Source organism: Mauremys reevesii, linkage group 2, assembly GCF_016161935.1.
Source record: "Mauremys reevesii isolate NIE-2019 linkage group 2, ASM1616193v1, whole genome shotgun sequence".
In the NCBI taxonomy this organism is placed as follows: domain Eukaryota; kingdom Metazoa; phylum Chordata; order Testudines; family Geoemydidae; genus Mauremys; species Mauremys reevesii.
In genome coordinates this window covers 51,476,416-51,495,101 of record NC_052624.1, presented here as the reverse complement: position 1 = coordinate 51,495,101, position 18,686 = coordinate 51,476,416, and the positions used below count along the sequence as shown (strand labels likewise).

The 18,686-nt window shown below is 38.9% G+C and overlaps 1 protein-coding gene across 9 annotated transcripts in view; it reads right to left on the bottom strand.

Moving 5' to 3' along the window:
• The window catches only part of PHF14 (PHD finger protein 14), a 288,520-nt gene that overhangs the window by 263,194 nt on the left and 6,640 nt on the right, over positions 1 to 18,686 (bottom strand). For all 9 annotated transcript variants that reach the window (XR_005593828.1, XR_005593827.1, XM_039523434.1 and 6 more), the window contains exons 3-4: positions 11,727 to 12,391; positions 5,273 to 5,417 (exon numbers count right to left, since the gene is read on the bottom strand). Coding sequence is in view for 7 of the 9 variants with exons in the window: in XM_039523434.1 (XP_039379368.1) it covers positions 5,273 to 5,417; positions 11,727 to 12,391 (810 nt within the window). In the remaining 2 variants the exon portion in view is untranslated. The remainder of the gene's footprint in view (positions 1 to 5,272; positions 5,418 to 11,726; positions 12,392 to 18,686) is intronic.

Genomic DNA, 18,686 nt, shown 5'->3' with positions numbered 1-18,686 from the left:
GCTTATAAACAAACCAGCTTATGACTGAGTATATACGGTAGTTTCCGCCTGCACTCTAACAAGATACTTCGATACTAGTTTATTCACTCACCGTACAACTTTGTCACAAAAAGATTTTCATGGAACTCCAAGTCTCTAGGGCACCCGCTGAAATGCTGCTGAATTTTAGTGGCATTTCGGCGGGGACGCCTCTCGATGACGATGCTTGTCGCCGACAAGTGACGTCATCGAGAGGCATCGCCGCCGAAATGCAGCCGTGGTCCTTCATCTGGTGCCCGCCAGACGAAAAGGTTGGGGACCACTGCTCTAGGGAGTATATTTGCTGATCATGCAGTAATATTCTGAGAATTATCACCATCACTCTTCACCAGCATAACAACTCAATCATCACTCAAAGACAGCAGGCATTGGTTTCTTTTTTCTAATAAGCTAAGCCAACACCTAGCTAGCGAAACTAGAAAATTGCTGTAAAAGTTTAGTTTAAACTAGTTTCCTGCATCTTACATCCATCTACAACCAGCACATTAACAGATTATAAAATAGAAGTTGTGGGCAATGCAGAGATAGATGTGTTCTGGAATGAACCATAAAATAAAAGTTCAGAGTCTCAATTCATTAATTGTAGCTAGCTCAAAGCATAAGATGTGGAGAATTTTCAAAACACAATTTCATGAGTAACAAAGGTGGAGTGAGGAGATAGAGAATGTGTGATATTGGTCTGGCATGACTTATTTCAGGGGTAGGCAACCTGCAGCACGCGAGCTGATTTTCAGTGGCACTCACACTGCCCGGGTCCTGGCCACCAGTCCGGGGGGCTCTGCATTTTAATTTAATTTTAAATGAAGCTTCTTAAACATTTAAAAAGTCTTATTTACTTTACATACAACAATAGTTTAGCTATATATTATAGACTTATTGAAAGAGACCTTCTAAAACATTAAAATGTATTAGTGGCACACAAAACCTTAACTTAGAGTGATTAAATGAGACTCGGCACACCACTTCTGAAAGGTTGCCGACCCCTGACTTATTTCATACACAAAACACCAAGTTCTCTTATGGAACAACTCCAATAGTTCCCACCTTGTCAAGAGACTTTAGGTAGCCCTAAACCACTCATCGAAGACATTTTAGTCAATGAAAGAAGAGCTAACTAAGGGTATGTCTACACTACCTGCCGGATTGGATCTAGTGTCTAGACTAGATGCGATAAATCAACCCCCGAGCCCTCTCCTGTCGACTCCTGTACTCCAGCGCTGCGAGAGGCGCAGGCAGAGTCGACTCACCGTGGTGTCTTCACGGCGGTAAGTTGATCTAAGTATGTCAACTTCAGCTACGTTGTTCACGTAGCTAAAGTTGCGTAACTTAGATCGATTTCCCCGTTCCCCCCCCCAGTGTAGACCAGGGCTAAATGTTACAAGTAGTCAACATTTGTCTGGAGGGAATATGAACTCACAAAAGGAAATTAACTTTCTCTGTAGTTCGTAGGGACAGAAGAAGCAAGGAACTATTTGTTGGAAGAGATTCAGTCTAAAGTTAAAAACTTTTCTATATTAAACGAAAAGCTATTTCGCCTTTTTGAAGCAACATGCAAAGAAAATAAGAGTGGCTCTTCCTGGCTTTTATAGGTTTAACGTAAAAAACCAGAGGTTCTGGGGGTTTCTTCTTTTTTTTTTTTTTAAATACACTTCAGAAATTCAGGTAATCTACCTTGCTTTCCTAGGAAACTCTACAGACAAATGAGAGCTGACAGGGATAGTACATCAGAAAAAAACAAATAAATGAAATCTGATTAGTTAAAAGCACTTTTACTCCAGCTATTTAAAATATTCGGATTTTTGTTTACACCTAGCTAACTTTGACCCTTGGGAGGAAAAAAGCACACCCACCCTTCAATTAAGGCTGATAAAGCTCCAAATCTTATTTCAGAGTTATCCAAGAAGTCCTCCTACAAAAACAGGGAAAACAGAACCTGACTTTCCTGGTATTTCTGAGATGAAAAAGAAACAGAACAAAACAAGCAATTTTAAAAAATGCAGGCTATTTAAAGAATCAAATAATAGCACAAACTTCTCTTCCCCTTGCAGGTCACCTTTAACTTGCTTGCTCTAGCAACATGTTTCTAAAAGTCTTGCAGTGTCACGCCTAAATAAAAATTTAAGAGTAAACCAGTAGTACATAGGGATGCCAACTTTCTAATTCCAGAAAAATGAACATCCTTACCCCACCCACTGCCCCACCCTTTCCCTGAACACCCACCCCTGCCTGCCCCCCCTCACTCCATCCCCCCTCCCTCTGTCACTTGCTCTCCCCCACCCTCTCTCACATGCTAATTTTCAATGCACGGACCAAACAGGCATATTTATTGATTTGACAGATGTATTATGCTAAGTTCAGGTTTTATTTGTTACAAGATGCTAGAGCTGAAAACAAAACAGTCAAAAAGGGTAATTTAAGAAAAAAATTAAATTTCACAAAGGTTTTCATGATTCTATCCCTCCCCTCATCCCATTTTTCGTAACCAGCTCCATGTGTTTAGTTCCCTGAAGTTATTGTAATTTTATGTGTGGAATTGTGACTACACATTATCACAGCTGCAATGGTTCCATTGAAGGCCCACTCCCGAAGCCAAAATACAAATCCATAGAGCACAGCCACAGAAATGCACAGCTGTCCAGTACCTATAAAAATAAATCTGTAGAAACTGAATCCCACACCTACATGCAGATGTACACATGAATACATGTGTACACTTCTAGCATGCACTAACACATATTTCCACATTATGTATTATTACAATTATTGTTTAGTGCATAGAGACCCCAACTAAGATCAGAGCTCCAGGTAGGTGCTGGACATACACATAAAAGAGAGAGTCTGCAACAAAGTTTAGAATGTAACGAGACAAAGGTGGGGAGAAATGTCTGATACATTGGCTCTTCTGCGATTAGTAATCAACAACATTCACTTTTTAAGAAATAATACATTTCTTTTAGAGTTCCTGTCTCTTTTAAAAACTTGTTATGAAATGAATACACACATTTTGTGTCATCAATTTGTGCGCAAGCCAGTAAAAGGAATAAAAGTCAAAGAGTTAGGCTGTAAATTTTATTCATACAGGTATACACACATGCGGCAATACACGCATCTCCCCACACAAAGACACGGTCTCTTACACACACGTGCATGCATGCATACACTTTCCTATACAGAGAGACTTTTTCATATACTTTTCCAGGGGCTGCCTAAATCATCCTGCCGGGAAGGGAGGAGGGTGGGCTGGAGGAGAAAAGATTTGGGGCGCGGGGGGGGAGGGGGAGTGGAGGAGAGAGATATGGCGGGAAAGAGGCCAAGGACGAGAGCAGGGTGGGGGAGAGAGGGGGCAGTGAAGGAGAGAGGAGAGGGTGGGAGGGGGGTATGTGAGGTCCATGGGGATGCATAGGGACATAATGGGAGTGCGGCAATGTATGGAGGTGAGTAGGGTGCTGGGATGTGGGGGGTGAGGAACATGAGGGTGGCAGCTCTGGGAAGTGGAGAGGATGGGTGGCAGAGTGCTGAAAGGGGTACAGGGCTGTGATGGGTAGGTGTAGCATGGGATGGGACAGGGAAGCGATGCAATGACGGGGGGTGGGAGGGATGCAGTGAGGGGAATGGGGGTGCAGCCCCATTCCCAGCACTTAGAGATGGGGATACACATACCTCTAACTCCTGGGTGCCGGTGATGGGGCGACAGACAGATGGCGGTTCGCCGCAGGGCATGCACTGCAGCTCAAGCCCAGTCACACGAGGAGAAGAGGGTCGGGCAGCAGAGGGAGAAACATGCCCCCTCAACAGCCACCTGCTGAGCGCTCGTGAGTGGTGCTAGTTCCTCCCCTTCCTTGACCCAACCAATGGGAGCTGCACCTGCGGGCGGGGCAGCATGCAGACTCCGCTCTGGCAGCCCCTAAGGCTAGGAGCCAGACATGCCGGCTGCTTCTGGACCCAGGAGCCACGCAGGCCGCAGCACGGCACCAGAAGGGAGCCTGCCAGCCCTGCTGCGGCACCGCAAACCAGATATTGAATGGCCCGGAGCTGTCAGGATTCCTTTTGAACCAGATGTACTGGTCCAAAACCGGACATCTGGTCACCCTAGTAGACCAGCTAATGAAAAGACTAAAAGAGAAAGATTTCTGAGCCTCAATTTTTTCATGAAACCCAAAAGGCAGGCAGATTGATACTGCCTACTGGAAACTCTACCTAATTGCATCTCTAAGGCAACACCCCCTAGCTCCCTTATCACTTTCTGCATGTTACAAGATGACTTCTACACGCACAATACTACCCAGTGTGAACTTTTGGAACAATTACCAAATAAAAAATAATAAAATAATAATAATAATAATAATTTTCAATTCCTCTTTTCACATAGCCTGAACTTCCTCCTGATTTCAACCTCTTATCTTCACTAATATACTGAATTTAACAAGCATCTAACTTTCACATGAACTCAACAGCCCTGACCATATCCTTTCCCAATCAGCTACATGCACCTTTTGGTCCTCATTGGCCTTCTGTCCACTTTGTGCCACTGCAAACTTTGCTCTTAGAATTTACAGCCATGACCTTATGCCCTAGTTTATGAAGCAGAAGCACAACATTAGTACACCTAAATTTAATCTGAATTCCCAAAAATAAGACCTGAAATATAATATCCTGCATTTTAGCATTTTCAAAATGGAATTTACACTAAAAACTATCTTATAGCTTGCCTCATATTCTCTGAAGCTTTCTTCTCGAAAAGCACATTTACCTAAGGGGAAAAAAAATCACTTTTGGTCTGTTAGAGTGAAATTTATACTATTGCAAGAGATGTCTGAAATACAAAGAATCCAACACCAGATTTTTAGGGTTCATACGTCAGACCAGGCAGCTTACTTTCTTTGGCTGTGGCTACACTTAGCACTTCAAAGCGCTGCCGCGGTAGCGCTGCCGCGGCAGCGCTTTGAAGCGCTAAGTGTAGTCAAAGCACCAGCGCTGGGAGAAAGCTCTCCCAGCGCTGTCCGTACTCCACCTCCCTGTGGGGAATAACGGACAGCGCTGGGAGCCGCGCTCCCAGCGCTGGGGCTTTGACCACACTGGCGCTTTGCAGCGCCGCAATTTGCAGCGCTGGAGAGGGTGTGTTTTCACACCCTGCTGCAGTGCTGCAAATTTGTAAGTGTAGCCAAGCCCTTTATATTTTATGTCTTTATCTTTTCCTTCCCAATAATAAAATAGAATAAAGAGACAAAATTACCTTCATGCACTGTTATTCCACAATTGTCACACTGGATTATTTCATCAGCATCTTCACTGTTATCCCCAAGACAAACACAGCAAATCAGAATATGGTCCATTTTCTGGGAGGTCCAGTTTTGAGACTTTTCAAGGATCAGAGAGTCCTAGCATTGAAAAATTAATATGCAATGATTACACTGGGAATCACACTGGAATAGTTTATTATTTCTATTGAAAACAGGCATTTGCCCAGTGTAAATAAAAAAAATTAAAGAAGGATAAAATATATTGCTGCTCTGCAAAATTTTTATATTTTAAAAAAGTATACATAAAAAGATTTTAAAGAATGTAAAAACCTTTGTGTGCTTAATTTTTCACATAAAAAGAGTCTTCCTCCCCGCTATAACTGTATGATGCCCAAGTGCAATTCTGCCATCCACCTTTTAGGGTCTTGATCACGCCCACTGTAGAGAAGCCTTGCTTGGGTGGGCCTTATAAGATCTACTAGAGCAGGTCTCCCTTCTGGCAAACCTTATCCACCAACTCGATTTAAACTGTTGGTGTTCTTTAAAAAGATCTGTGGTTGGCGGCCCATACCCCGATTGGGGTGACGGGCATGAGTGAGTGAGTGAGTTCTTTAGAAGAGGAATATCAGAAATATACAAAACTTCATTGCAAGAAGAATTAAAGTATGTTTTGGGAGTCCAGGTAACTTAATTATTACACTAATAAAAAGTCTATATCTTCCCAAAAGCCCACACAAGTGTTAAAGTACAGTGCTTTAATAATATGATGTATTAAATGGGTAATAATTTCTCATCTTCTCACTACTAACATGAGAGAGGGTTTGCAGGATCACATATATAGCTTATAAAGTACTTTCGAATTCTTCACAGTGAAAAGCACTATATGAAGTGAAATATTACTAACGTATACCATTTTATATAATTCAGTTAGGAATTTCTCTCATGAAAGCGTGGAGCAGTTTATATGATTCAAATATAAAAGAGTGACGGATAAGTTCTGGGTATTTTCAACCTTTCAAGGTATTTAAATGAATACTATTTAGGATGGATTTAAGGTTATCCTCAAATTGATTAATATGTTTCTGCACTGTAAAATTGTGTCTCTGTATTGTATTAGCGCACTGCACCCCCGACTTTTTATAAAAAGAATAGAACATGGAACTTAGAGTGGCTTCACCCATAAAGTCTTAACGTATGGAGAGGTGAGGCATCGGATGCACTAATAATAAAACCATCACTACTGATTAATTAAAGAAGCACTTGTAATAGTTTCAGAGCATAGGTTGGCAATCCATGACTGACACGGCTACTATCCCAGAATCTGTATTGCTATGGATTTTGGAGCAACAGGGGGAAAAGTGAGTAGGGTAGAAGTTTTCCTTTTCAAACATCCCATTCCCACCCCAATCCCTCATTGACGATTGTGATAATGTATTAACACCCTCTTTTTAACTCATAGGTCAGTGGTTCTCCAATCCCCATGTGAACTATTACCTCCCACAGCCTCTCAATCCCACACAGCACTGCTCTCAAGATGTTTTGTGTTCTGCTGCCACCAGGAAAACTCCACAGATTACCTGTGGCCCATGGACAACAGTTTGAGAACCATTTCCTTAGAAAATAAATCTGATGCCCAAGTGGCTCTGAAGATACAAACGTCATTTGCCATACTTGCACCGTTCATTGATTGATCACTTTGCTCATAATTAAAAGCAATACAGTACTGGACAGAGAATATCATAAGTAGTAAACATTTCCCAGATGCAAAGGCAATTAGTTTCCAGATGATGTGGGTCTTGTGATATTTTCTCTTCCCAAATTTTCCTAAAAACAAAAAAATGTTTCTAGTTGCAATATTCAGGACTACAGGTAATAGTTACAATGCAATGGTAACAGACTAATGACAGCCTGGGGACAGGTGGGGGAGGTGGATTTATGGTTCAGCATAAACTTTTGAGTGAGATGAATTAACATAACAGAATAACTGTTCCAGTTAACTTTTCATTACCATGCTAAATGCACATTAATAATCCTTGCTGCAAAAGATAGTGCAAGCTGTATAATTAGTATAAAATTGTTTTAAAATTTGTAGTACTCAAACACTGAGAAAGGTGAGGCCAACACCAAACTGATGATTTGAAAGTCTGAGTAATATATCTAGGTCCTCAACATTTTAGGGAATTTTCCAAAAGCTCAAGAAGATACATTTCCAATATGGTATGTAAAACCACCATTTCTACATTACGCAAAAGATGTGCCTAGGTTATACATAAAATCTAATATGGCGCACTAGAACTAGGAATAAAATGTAATTTACTATGGTGTGTTTGCCAACATCACATGGAGAAACTGTTGAGTTGGTTGTTCTATTTTTCTGAAGTTTAAAGAAAATTAGAACAAAAAGTCTACATAATCTCAGGAGACCAATACAGAGCTCTTGTATGTATAGATCAATAATACAAAGCTCATCACTTCTTGGTTACCAGTCTGAATCCACCCCCAGTTGCTTTATGATGGTTGTTCAGTGGCCTACGTAGAACGTTTGTAGATCTCAATCTGGTTCCACTACTCAGTGCAACTGGCATCTTGATCTGAGAAGCCAAGGAAAAGGGCACAGAGAACAAGTGATCTTCCAACCCCAAAATTTGGACACTGAAGTTCAGGTATGAGGCACATTGGTGGAGCACTGTGGGAAAGTTTGTACTGCTGCTACTACCTTTTCTGTTTACAAACGATTCCTGGTTCTAGAGCTGTTAATCTGGCACAAGCTATATATTTACATCAAACATTCAAAAAAAAATAAAAATAAAAAATACAGGCAGTCATTACATATTTAAAACCCATTCAGGACACGGGCAAGCTATTCAGGAATCTAAGTGAGGAGCAAGTAGTTATAGCCAGATTGCTTGTAGTTATTGTCCTGAGAGAGGCAAAATGAACTTAAAGATGCTCACAAAGACTATGGTAGAAGAGAGGGTAACAAGATGAAGGCAAGCTAGTAAACTCTATACCCTGCTGCCACTATGAGTAAATTTTCCATTACCCTCTCAATCAAGAAAGAGATCATGAGCCTTGAGGTGATGGGGAAGAAAAGTCTAGGAATAAAAGAAAATTATAAAAAATAGTATACAGTGTTATGTTTGCATAAGGGATGAACAGGAAATAAAGAAGGAACTAAAGTTTTCCCCATATTACTTAGGTTCAGGATTAATGACTGTTTCCCCCTACTTTTAAAATAAATCCAGGAAGGCCAGCACTTTGTGACAAGACTCATGAACTGAACACTTCTCTCCCTGTATAATTGCCTATAAACATGATTTAGGTAACTTTCCCTTCACTGTACAAACACAAAAAATTGTTAGCAATACCTCCTAACTATGGCAGATTAACTGTGCCAGTGCACAGTTAGACTTGTAGCAGAGAGACCCTTAAAGGTCTAAGGACCTTACGGAAAGCCAGAATTTTCAATCCACACCACAGGCTCAGATTCTTTGCTTGGCTTCATTGAGGAAAGTCTAAAATTTTGGTCTGATTTCTAGTTCTATAAACACTGACATTTTTCTAACTAAAAGCAAACTTATAAAACTTGTGACATTTTATCCAAATGATAAAACTGTACTGTGAAAACACTGATATAACATTTATACGGAGAAAATATGTATGAGAAACAGACAGAAGATAGAGGGCTAAGCCAATGCTGCAAGGATATCAAATTCGGCATCAAGATTAGGTTTTGTGAGGGGACGCTGAATCTGTGGTATGGTGCATGTAGTGGCCAGGAACCCTCATGTGGGATCAAGAACTGTTGTTCCAGCCAAACCCTACACCTGCAAGGTAAAGGGGCAGATTTCATTCCCACCACCACTTAATTCCCCATACAAAACCCACTATTGCAGGCTTTTGCAGGAAGTATTAAGTTTCACAACCTATGCACATGTATCTCCTAATAACTTTAATGGGAATTGCAAAGGCCCTCACTGGGTTAGAAAAGAACTCCTTAAAGCAATAGAGATTATAAAACTGAAGAGCATCATTTATCTACTAATGATGCTTGACACAAGTTGCGACAAAGTAAGCTTGTCTGCCTACACTTAATACAGTAGAACACTATGAAGGTACAGTATTACAACACAGGTTCAAGTATAACATGGTCTGTCCTTGAATTCTATCTCTGCAAAATGAAAAGGTAAAAAAATAAACAGCAAAAAGACTTGAAAGAGATAAGAACCAAAACCTTATTACAGGCCTCAATATTAGCTGCCGACACAAAGTTAGTTGCTTAAATACTCATACATCAAGCACAACAGCACCTGCATTACTAAGACTTCAGCTTCTGCATTGTAATGAGATTCTGCTGGACTCTAAAGGAACTATTTTTACTAAATGTGAAAAATTATTATACTGGCGCTGCCAGCAGCACTTTTAAAACCTTGTTGTTTCAAATCCCGTGAAGTGAAATTGGACATGTATTCTGTTAACCTAGAAGTTAAAACTAGATTTAAAAAATTAAAGTCCATTAAGCCAATTTTCAGTTTTAGAGATTCAATTACCTTACTTTGTATTGAAGGAAAACAAAATCTAAAAACAGCTTAATCAAAAAATTCAGATAGTTCTTAACATGCATTGTTAGGATAATTTTTAATCAGTTGTGATAGTTCATTCTGAAAGGTAGGAAAGATGTATTATTAATGCCCCAAGATTTGAAGCTAGGAGAGCTGAGTTTTAATTCTGACTCTGGCACTGACTGTGGGGAAGTCACTAAAGAATCAATCTGGCAAGGTGCTAAACACCCTCAATTACCATTGATGTCAGTGGGAGCTGAGGACATTTTAAGGATCAAGACCTTAATCTCTCTGTCCTTCAGTTTCCCCATCTGTAATATGGGATTATACTCTAACAACACTAACCTACCTTGGATGTTTTGTGAAGATTAGTCCATTAATATCTGTGAAGTGCTTTGAGAGCCTCAGCTAGAAGGCATGGATAAGTGTAGTGGTAGTTTAAAATCAGAAAATGATATAAAGAAAAAGGGACTGAGAGAGGGCTACTCTCACCTTAAGAGATCCCTAAAGAACAGGGTAAAATAGGCCTGCAATATCATTGCCTGTATTGTACCTACTGTGTGGCAAGAGGGCAAACTTTACCTGCTATGAGGTTCAAAATGACAGTCATCTAAGAAGTACTTTAGATCCTAACACTATAAAATCAAACCATTCCTTGTAGGGTCACAGCAATAAGCATATAATGCACACAATGTTGCAAATTTCAAATGTAAATAAGTGTACTGGTTTAATGTTAAAAACAATACATGCATATGATAAAAGTGAAACCTAAAGGATATAATTCTCAAGTTATCTTTTTAGTCACAACTACTTGCGTTAATAAGATGCACAAGTGATAACCAATGTTAGTGACTAAATCCATAAAGTATCTACAAGTAAGTCTCTCATAAAAGTACAACACAGAAAGGTATTTGTTTCTTCAACATTCCAAAACACTCAACCTTGCTCAACACAATATGGAGTGTTAATAGAAAAATCAGCACACACAAGACTCTTTAAATGAAAAAAACCTCTAAGTAATCCTGTATGACTATAATTTATCCAGAAGTTAGGTATCAACAGTATAATTACCTGTAAAAAGTTTAAAACAATAGTCTTTATAGTGATTTTTTGAATTTTACAACTATGATGTATTAAGTCAACAATCTTAACAACTCAATACAGCACTACAACCCTATTTTAGGGGATAGGAATTGTGTGCGCTAAAAGACTGCAATATCAGAAACTTAATACATAATATTTGCATTCTGAAATCAGTGTATTCAATGCAATTAATTCTTACCCATGGTACTGTTTGGTGTTTTAAAAAAATTAGAGCATAAACCAAAACTATGAACAGCTTGCTAGAGAAATATAACATTCATTCTAGCTGAGCCCACATCAGAGTACATGTTCCTCTATTAAGAATTCTTGAACAGTGAATGTAATTTTTGTTTTCTACGATGTTTGTTGCAATAAGGAACTGGATCAAGAATATTTGCTTTTGGGAGTGGGGGGGGCATTTGTTAGGATGTGTCATAGCTATTACGCAACTTTAGCATTGGTTTCTGTTTAAGAAGATACATGCTATAACAGAACTAAACTGTTCATTAGCAGAAGTTAGTTCACACTCTGGACCTACTTGTTATGAAGCTGATCCAACGGCCATTGAAGCCAATGGAAAGACTCCCATTGATTTAAATGGGTGTTGATTGGCCTTTATGGCCCAAACAAATTTATTGCACTTGCCATTCAGCATAGTTCTGGAGGTTTTTTAATTATTAAAAAAACCCACTGTAAATAGGATTCCAGTCAGTTTAACTTCAATGAGTAATTTAAAAAGAATAGCACTGCAGACTACTTTCCATTTTTCAACAGACATATTATAGAAAGTTGGTTGCTCTACCTCATTACTCTTGCTTTGTGAAAGAGCCAGGCTATCATTTGTCAGCTCCTCATCATCAGCACTATTCCTGCTAAGAACTTTATTTTTCTTTTTCTTGGATCCACCATCACTAGCAGTGCTGCTGTTATCCTCATTGCCTTCCTCATCATTGTCATCCTCATCGCTACCACTTCCATCATCTTCATCCTCCTCATTATCGCCATCACTTCCCTCTTTCCGCAGTGCAGTTTTTCCCTTCTTCTTCCCAGCAGTAGGTCGCCAGTCGTTGTCATCCTCACTGTCATAATCATCCATTTCATTTAGTTCTTCCATTGATACAAAATCCAGCAGAGGTCGGTTCCTACGCAAATTCCACTTTTTTGGTTCACTTGTTTGCTCATCAGCAGCAGCAGCAGCATCAGATTCAGTTGCTTTTTCTTTCTCCTTTTCTTTTTTCTTTTTTGGCTTCTCATCTTCTTCCTCCTGTTCTTTTTTTTCAGTCTTAATCACCTCTTTCTCTGTTGTAAGCATCGTTTCTCCAGCAGAAGTTTTCGGTTGCTGTTCTTCCTCTACTTTCACTTCTTCTGCCAATTCTTCCTCCAAGACATTTTCTTCTGATTCACTACAGGAACCTTCACCACTGTCCTTTGATGCATCTTCACTCCCACGACCACTTCCTTCAGAATCTGTTGAGCATATGAAAATTTAAAAAATGTGTTCCAACACAAATGTACCCAAAAAACCCAAAAGCTGTTGAAGTAACAAATTGTTAAAATTACAGAATGATGCATGTTCCTCCCTTATTAGGCATCCAACCTATGTTGCAGTTGGTGTCCAAATATTGTTACTGCAAGTAGTACTACTCAGAATCTGTTGAATGAGTGCATTTTGAAATGAAGAAAAAAAAAGTTAAGATATATTAAACGACACCTAGTTAAATTCCTCTTTGCATCACATCTCTTATTACCAATAGGCAGCAGTATGGGATAGATATAGTCGCCATTTGATATTATAAAGCATGAATAATTATACTTGTTTTAAAATCTTAGTAGTTATTTCCTAAACCTTGAAAATGAAAGCTCAAAATAAAATAGATACTCAATACAAATCACGCCATTTAAAGATTATTAAGGTTACAAAATTAAGCATTCAAAAGTCAAGATGTGCCAAAGTTGAGTTTGTTCATACAAACTTAACTCTGCCACCTGGTATATATGCAGAGTAAGAATTTTTAATTTCACCATCACTTACTATTTTGACCCTACAAGAGCTCTGCCTCATTCAGTGCATAGTTTGGACAATGAGCAAGTCTGAACTGGATGTCACCCCATTATCATTCTTCAGTTACTGATCCCTTGTCTCATTCACTACACTAATCCAATTTGCACAATGGATAAGGCAGAGGTTATGGACTTCTGCCTCATTTCTCTATTCAGTATGCAAATAAGTGAGGTTGGAGTTCTGTTGGGAAAAAAGGAGAGCATGTAAAAATGTAATTAAAGATTATTATGATACATTTGCACAAAAAGGTTGAAAGATGCAGGGACACTTCCTGACTTGAGTGTTTCTCCTAGTAACCTACATTCTTTTACTAGTTTTCAGTTTAAATATTTATTTTAAGTTAAGAGAAATGAAGAATAAATTATCGTATTTGGAGCAATTTACTAGAAAACAGCAGAAAGTTCTGTTCTGCATGATACATGCACACAATGAGGCAAAGGCTTCTGTGGTGTGCATATTATTCAATGAAGTATGGATTGAGATTTTCCAGCTCTACCACCAAAATTGTACCGGTCACCTCAACAAGTGCCAATAAATAAATAAAATAAATAAATAACCTCATCATGTATCTTTTGAGCCACACATTACAGAGTACTGCTTTACTGGTACCTAAAAAAAAAAAATGCCTCTGCCCTTAATTATCTTACTTACCAGGCAATAGCAACTAATGCATTTTATTAGTTACCAAAAGAGCAATCCCTACACACACCTTCATAGCCATATACAGCTGAATAGACAGTGGAACTAGCATGGTTCTGTACGGTGGAGACAGGATGCAGAGAGCCCCATACAAATACCATGTAGCTAAGCCCTATGGGATTCCATCCATGAATGTAAGGATGTGGTGCTAAAGAGTGACACTAGGTGCTAAATTTCTTAAAGGACCCATTTCTTACAATAAATGTTAATTAAATTTAGAAGTTAACACATTAAGAGTAAAAGGCTTATGAACAAATATCACGTCTTATGGTAAGCCAGCGGAAGTAGGCTCACGATAACAGAAGAGGAGTGCCTGGCACCATTTTGAAGAGTTCCTTTAATTGATCTTTCCTCGCTCTTGATCCTTCCAAGACTTATCACATGCTTAAAGTTAAGCTCAGGAGGAAAGTCTTTCCAGAATCCAAGTATAAGCATGCTGAGTACACAGCAAGTGTCCTGAATTGAACATGTGGTGGGGACATGACCACCATGTACAACTTCAGATATCCTGAGGGAGACAATAGCCTCCAAGACTAGGGGAAAACAAAAGAGACTGTCATCACCAATACAGTATCACAAAGCCCCAATGTCACAAAAGCAATTTTTTTAAGTTAACTATGCTTAAGCTGATCAAGTCCCATGGCCAAGGCTGTACTAAACTGTGCCTGCATTTGATTATGAAAATCACTTTTTCAAAATTATTGCCGGAAAGTCACAGTCAAAACATTAATCTTAGATAAATGTATATATAACTGTACTAGGAAGTAGAGTCTTGTTCTTTTATATAGTTTTTTTATTCTAAATAGGATATGATTAAAGCTTTTTTAAAAAATTAAACTTGTTATACAACTGCTTAAAATAATTGCTCCACAACTAATTTTGAACTTTAAGAATCGAAAGTTAAAACTCATAGTTGAACAGCAAAACATCTGACTGCCAAAAAAATACATACAAGTAATGGGATACATTTTTTAAATTCTTTTCTCTGTACAATTTGTCAAATAGTCTGTAAATTTGCAAAATACGTTATTTATACAGCAATGGTTGACATAGCACTATCAGGAAAAAAGGGTTTTTTTAAAATCAGAAAGCCTAATGGAGCTTTTCTAGTTCTTTCCAACCCTTTATTCTTGCAACTTGTCCTTGTTTCCATGTTCCCTGTCAGCTAACCACCTCTACTCAGTCTCAAGTCCAGTCACAAAAACTGGAAAAAACAGTATACAAACCAAATACCTTGGAGAAACTATAGTATACCATAGGCCATTTCAATCATTTCACCTAAATACAAAAGGTAATTTTTTTTTAAAAGGACAGTTTTAAAATATCTTAAAGAATAATCAGCTACAAAACCCGCCATTTTGGTGGTTTCATACAGGATAAGAATTCTTCTCCAGTTTCAATGCATGAAAAAGAAGGAACTTTAAAATCATTGTAACTTATATTCTATTAGCAGATTCCTATTTATTTTCTGGCTATCAGATAAAGCTACATACCATAATTGTGCATATTGGATAGAATAGTGGCTAAATCAATCTTAAATACCAAAAAAGAATAGAATAGAATTGATATTATGTAATGTTCCAAACATTTGATTTTAGACTGAATCTAATGTCAATTTAACTTGCAGCCATAATTTTATGCACTTATTTGCATTGTATGAAGGTTTGACTAAGCATCTTAAAATATTACAGATCTGAGCCACACACTTCAGTTAAAACATTCTTGCTACCAGAAGAGACAGAGTAATGTATATAAAGACAAAGATCATCAGACAAAAGAGTTTAAGATATGATTGTACTGATCAGAGGCAGTACTTTGTCTTCCAATGCCTGTGAGTGAAGCATTTAATCAACTTTATCAAATGCAGGTGTGGATTTGAGAAGGCTACCAAAAAAGGAGTTGTGAATGACTGGCTTGCAGACACACAACTGGAGATTGTAAGTTTGTCAGATGCTATAAACTGAAGTGTGTCATGTCTAGTCAGCACAAGGATGAAAAGAGTCTAAGGACAACCTAGTTACTAATGATGTAGTAAGTGGGCATGCTTACCTCTGAGCCAGCACTCAATAAATGACCCAGCATCCAGCACAGTGGCTTTCTCTCTATTCATGCCTGTTCAGAGCCCAGCAGGAATAAGGTACCAATTTTGATTGGGGTCTTTTGGTGATATCATAATGTCAAGTATCAGAGGGGTAGCCGTGTTAGTCTGGATCTGTAAAAGCAGCAAAAGAGTCCATCTGACGAAGTGGGTATTCACCCACGAAAGCTCATGCTCTAATACGTCTGTTAGTCTATAAGGTGCCACAGGACTCTTTGCTGCTTTTATAATGTCAAGTGTTTATCAATAAATAATAATGGCATGAAAACATCATGCAGCTTGTGGCATAACAGGACATTTAAAAAAAAAGTTAAGAGTAAAAAGGTCTGAGCACTTTAACCCTGCTGTCATATATTTCAAAATCCATCTTGCCTACTTAATTCTCTTTAATGTTTTCCGTTGAAACTATAATGTTCTTCAACCCACTTATTATGCAGCAATGCGGATGCAAATGGATGCAGAGTTCATCCCACAAAAGTGAATACATAGCCACATGGGCTATAAAGTGCTTTGAGAGCTCTAAGCTAGAAAGATGCTATATACACACGTTACACAGGGAACAAATAGATACTCTAGTCCAGGCATCAAGAATCCTTAGGATGCATCTATTTAATGTTAAAGAGAAGAGTACACTATAGCTGCTTTTCAAAGCAAACTCTCAAAGCGCTGATCTTTATTGTGCACTGCTGGATTGCAAAACTTCAGTTGAAGGCATGAAACTTTGCATCATGGGGTACACGCAAGTCACGAACTTGAATGTTCCCAAATCACAAACTTGAATGTTCTTCGTCTCTTGTAACTTAAAAAAGAGCCAAACCAATTTTTTTTAAAATTATTCTAAAAACAGACCATGTAATGCCAATCTTCAGCCAAGAATAAGTCTTTAAATTATTTGTAATAAATGAGTAATAAATACAACTTTACCTATAATGATACTAAGGAGCACTACTTAGAAATAGTATGTGAGAAGGTGTAAGAAAGTTACTTTTTTCATTGAAAATAACCATGCAAATGCAACACTAAGGTTGAGAACTAGTATCATGTCTAGACTGGAGAAGTTTATGAATTCCAAAACCAGTCCAGCTGAATGGATGTTAAATCCAGTGGGATCCTTAAAGCAGATAAGTCATCAATTGCTTCCATCATTTTACCATTGTGTTGGTTACACTTGATAAAAAGCCTAAAAACAGGATTAAATGACACTGTTATAAAAATGGGTCTACCCATGGAAACCTTGTCCACACTAGGGTTACCACTGGAATCAGTAAATAATTTGTTCTTTTATTTTGGAAGTTCCCTTATCACATACAAGACATCGGAGGAACAGAATCCGGAAGATTTCGGAGTTAAAATACCCATTTAAACAGTTGAGTCCAATCTTGCAAACCCTTGCTATAGCACATACTTCCATTGATTTCAGTGTGACAACGAGCACGATTAAGGGTTTGCAGTATCTTAGCATCTCATACTACTACACAGACTGTTAAGATCTATAACTTCACATACATAGATGCAACGTGACTGACTGAGGGGAACCCAACTTTTGAATTTCTTGACTTCAATGCATTTAAATCCTCATATTTGATGTTTAGTTAACATTTTTCCTCTGGAACGTCTTAGGTTTTTACCAAAAAATTTAGTAATTTCAAATAGCTGTTTCTGTGTGTTTCTGAACAGTGACATATCCAAATACATGCATTACTGCCTATTTGTTGAGTAAGTCACACGTACTGGCATTTATTTGAAAATGTAATCATATTGCACAATATAATAAAGGTTATTCTCCACTTACTTTTAGTCATTTGGTTATCTACATTTGTAAGGAATCCATTCCAAACAAAAAGTTCAGCCATAGAATTCTAAATCCAAAGAGTACTTAGACTTAAAGAGATATAGGCCATGATCTTGCAACATACTGTACATCAGGGATTGGCAACCTTTGGCACATGGCTTGCCAGGTAAGCACCCTGGCGGGCCGGGACGGTTTGTTTACCTAACGCATCCGCAGGTTCAGCCGATCGCGGCTCCCTCTGGCTGCTGTTCTCCGCCCCAGGCCAATGGTGGCTGTGGAAAGCGGCGGCCAGCACACCCCTCAGCCTGCCAGAGGGAGCCGCGATCGCCTGAACCTGCGGATGCGTCAGGTAAACAAACCGGCCCGGCCCGCCAGGGTGCTTACCTGGCAAGCCATGTGCCAAAGGTTGCCAATCCCTGCTGTACATAGACAAACCTCTGGATCCACATGGAGCAGCACGGAATTTAATAGGGTTCCACATGAACACAAGGATCTGCCCATGTGTTATGAATTGCAGATTCAACAATGTTGTAAACTAAAGGAAAAATCTTCTCTTCAATCAATAATGGGGTATTATTAGTGAGGCAAACTCTGGACATGTTGCAGAGTCCTTTTACCCTTGTAGTTCAGTTCTTCCATCAAAAAAGTAACCCGGCCAAGCATGGTTTTAATTTAAAATCATATATCAACCACATTCAATAGAGCACAGATCTGCTCTTTCAACCATACAATTATTGTCTAATTAGTATGAAACACAGGAAGCAATCTAAACATTTATATTCTCAGAAATGCTCCCAGTTCCACGTGCAGGGCCAGGTAGGCAGGCAGAGCTTCAGAGTCTCAATGCGTGGATGAGACGATGGTGTAGAGGAGGGGGTTTAGATTCATTAGGAATTGGGGAAACTTTTGGGATGGGGGGAGCCTATACAGGAGAGATGGGCTCTACCTAAACCAAAGTGGAACCAGACTGCTGGCACTTAACATTAAAAAGGTTGCAGAGCAGTTTTTAAACTAGGAGATGGAGGAAAGCTGACTTCTGCAGAGGAGCACGTGGATCAGACAGAGACTTCTCTTAGAGGAGAGTCTATTGATAGAGATTCTCTAGGTTATA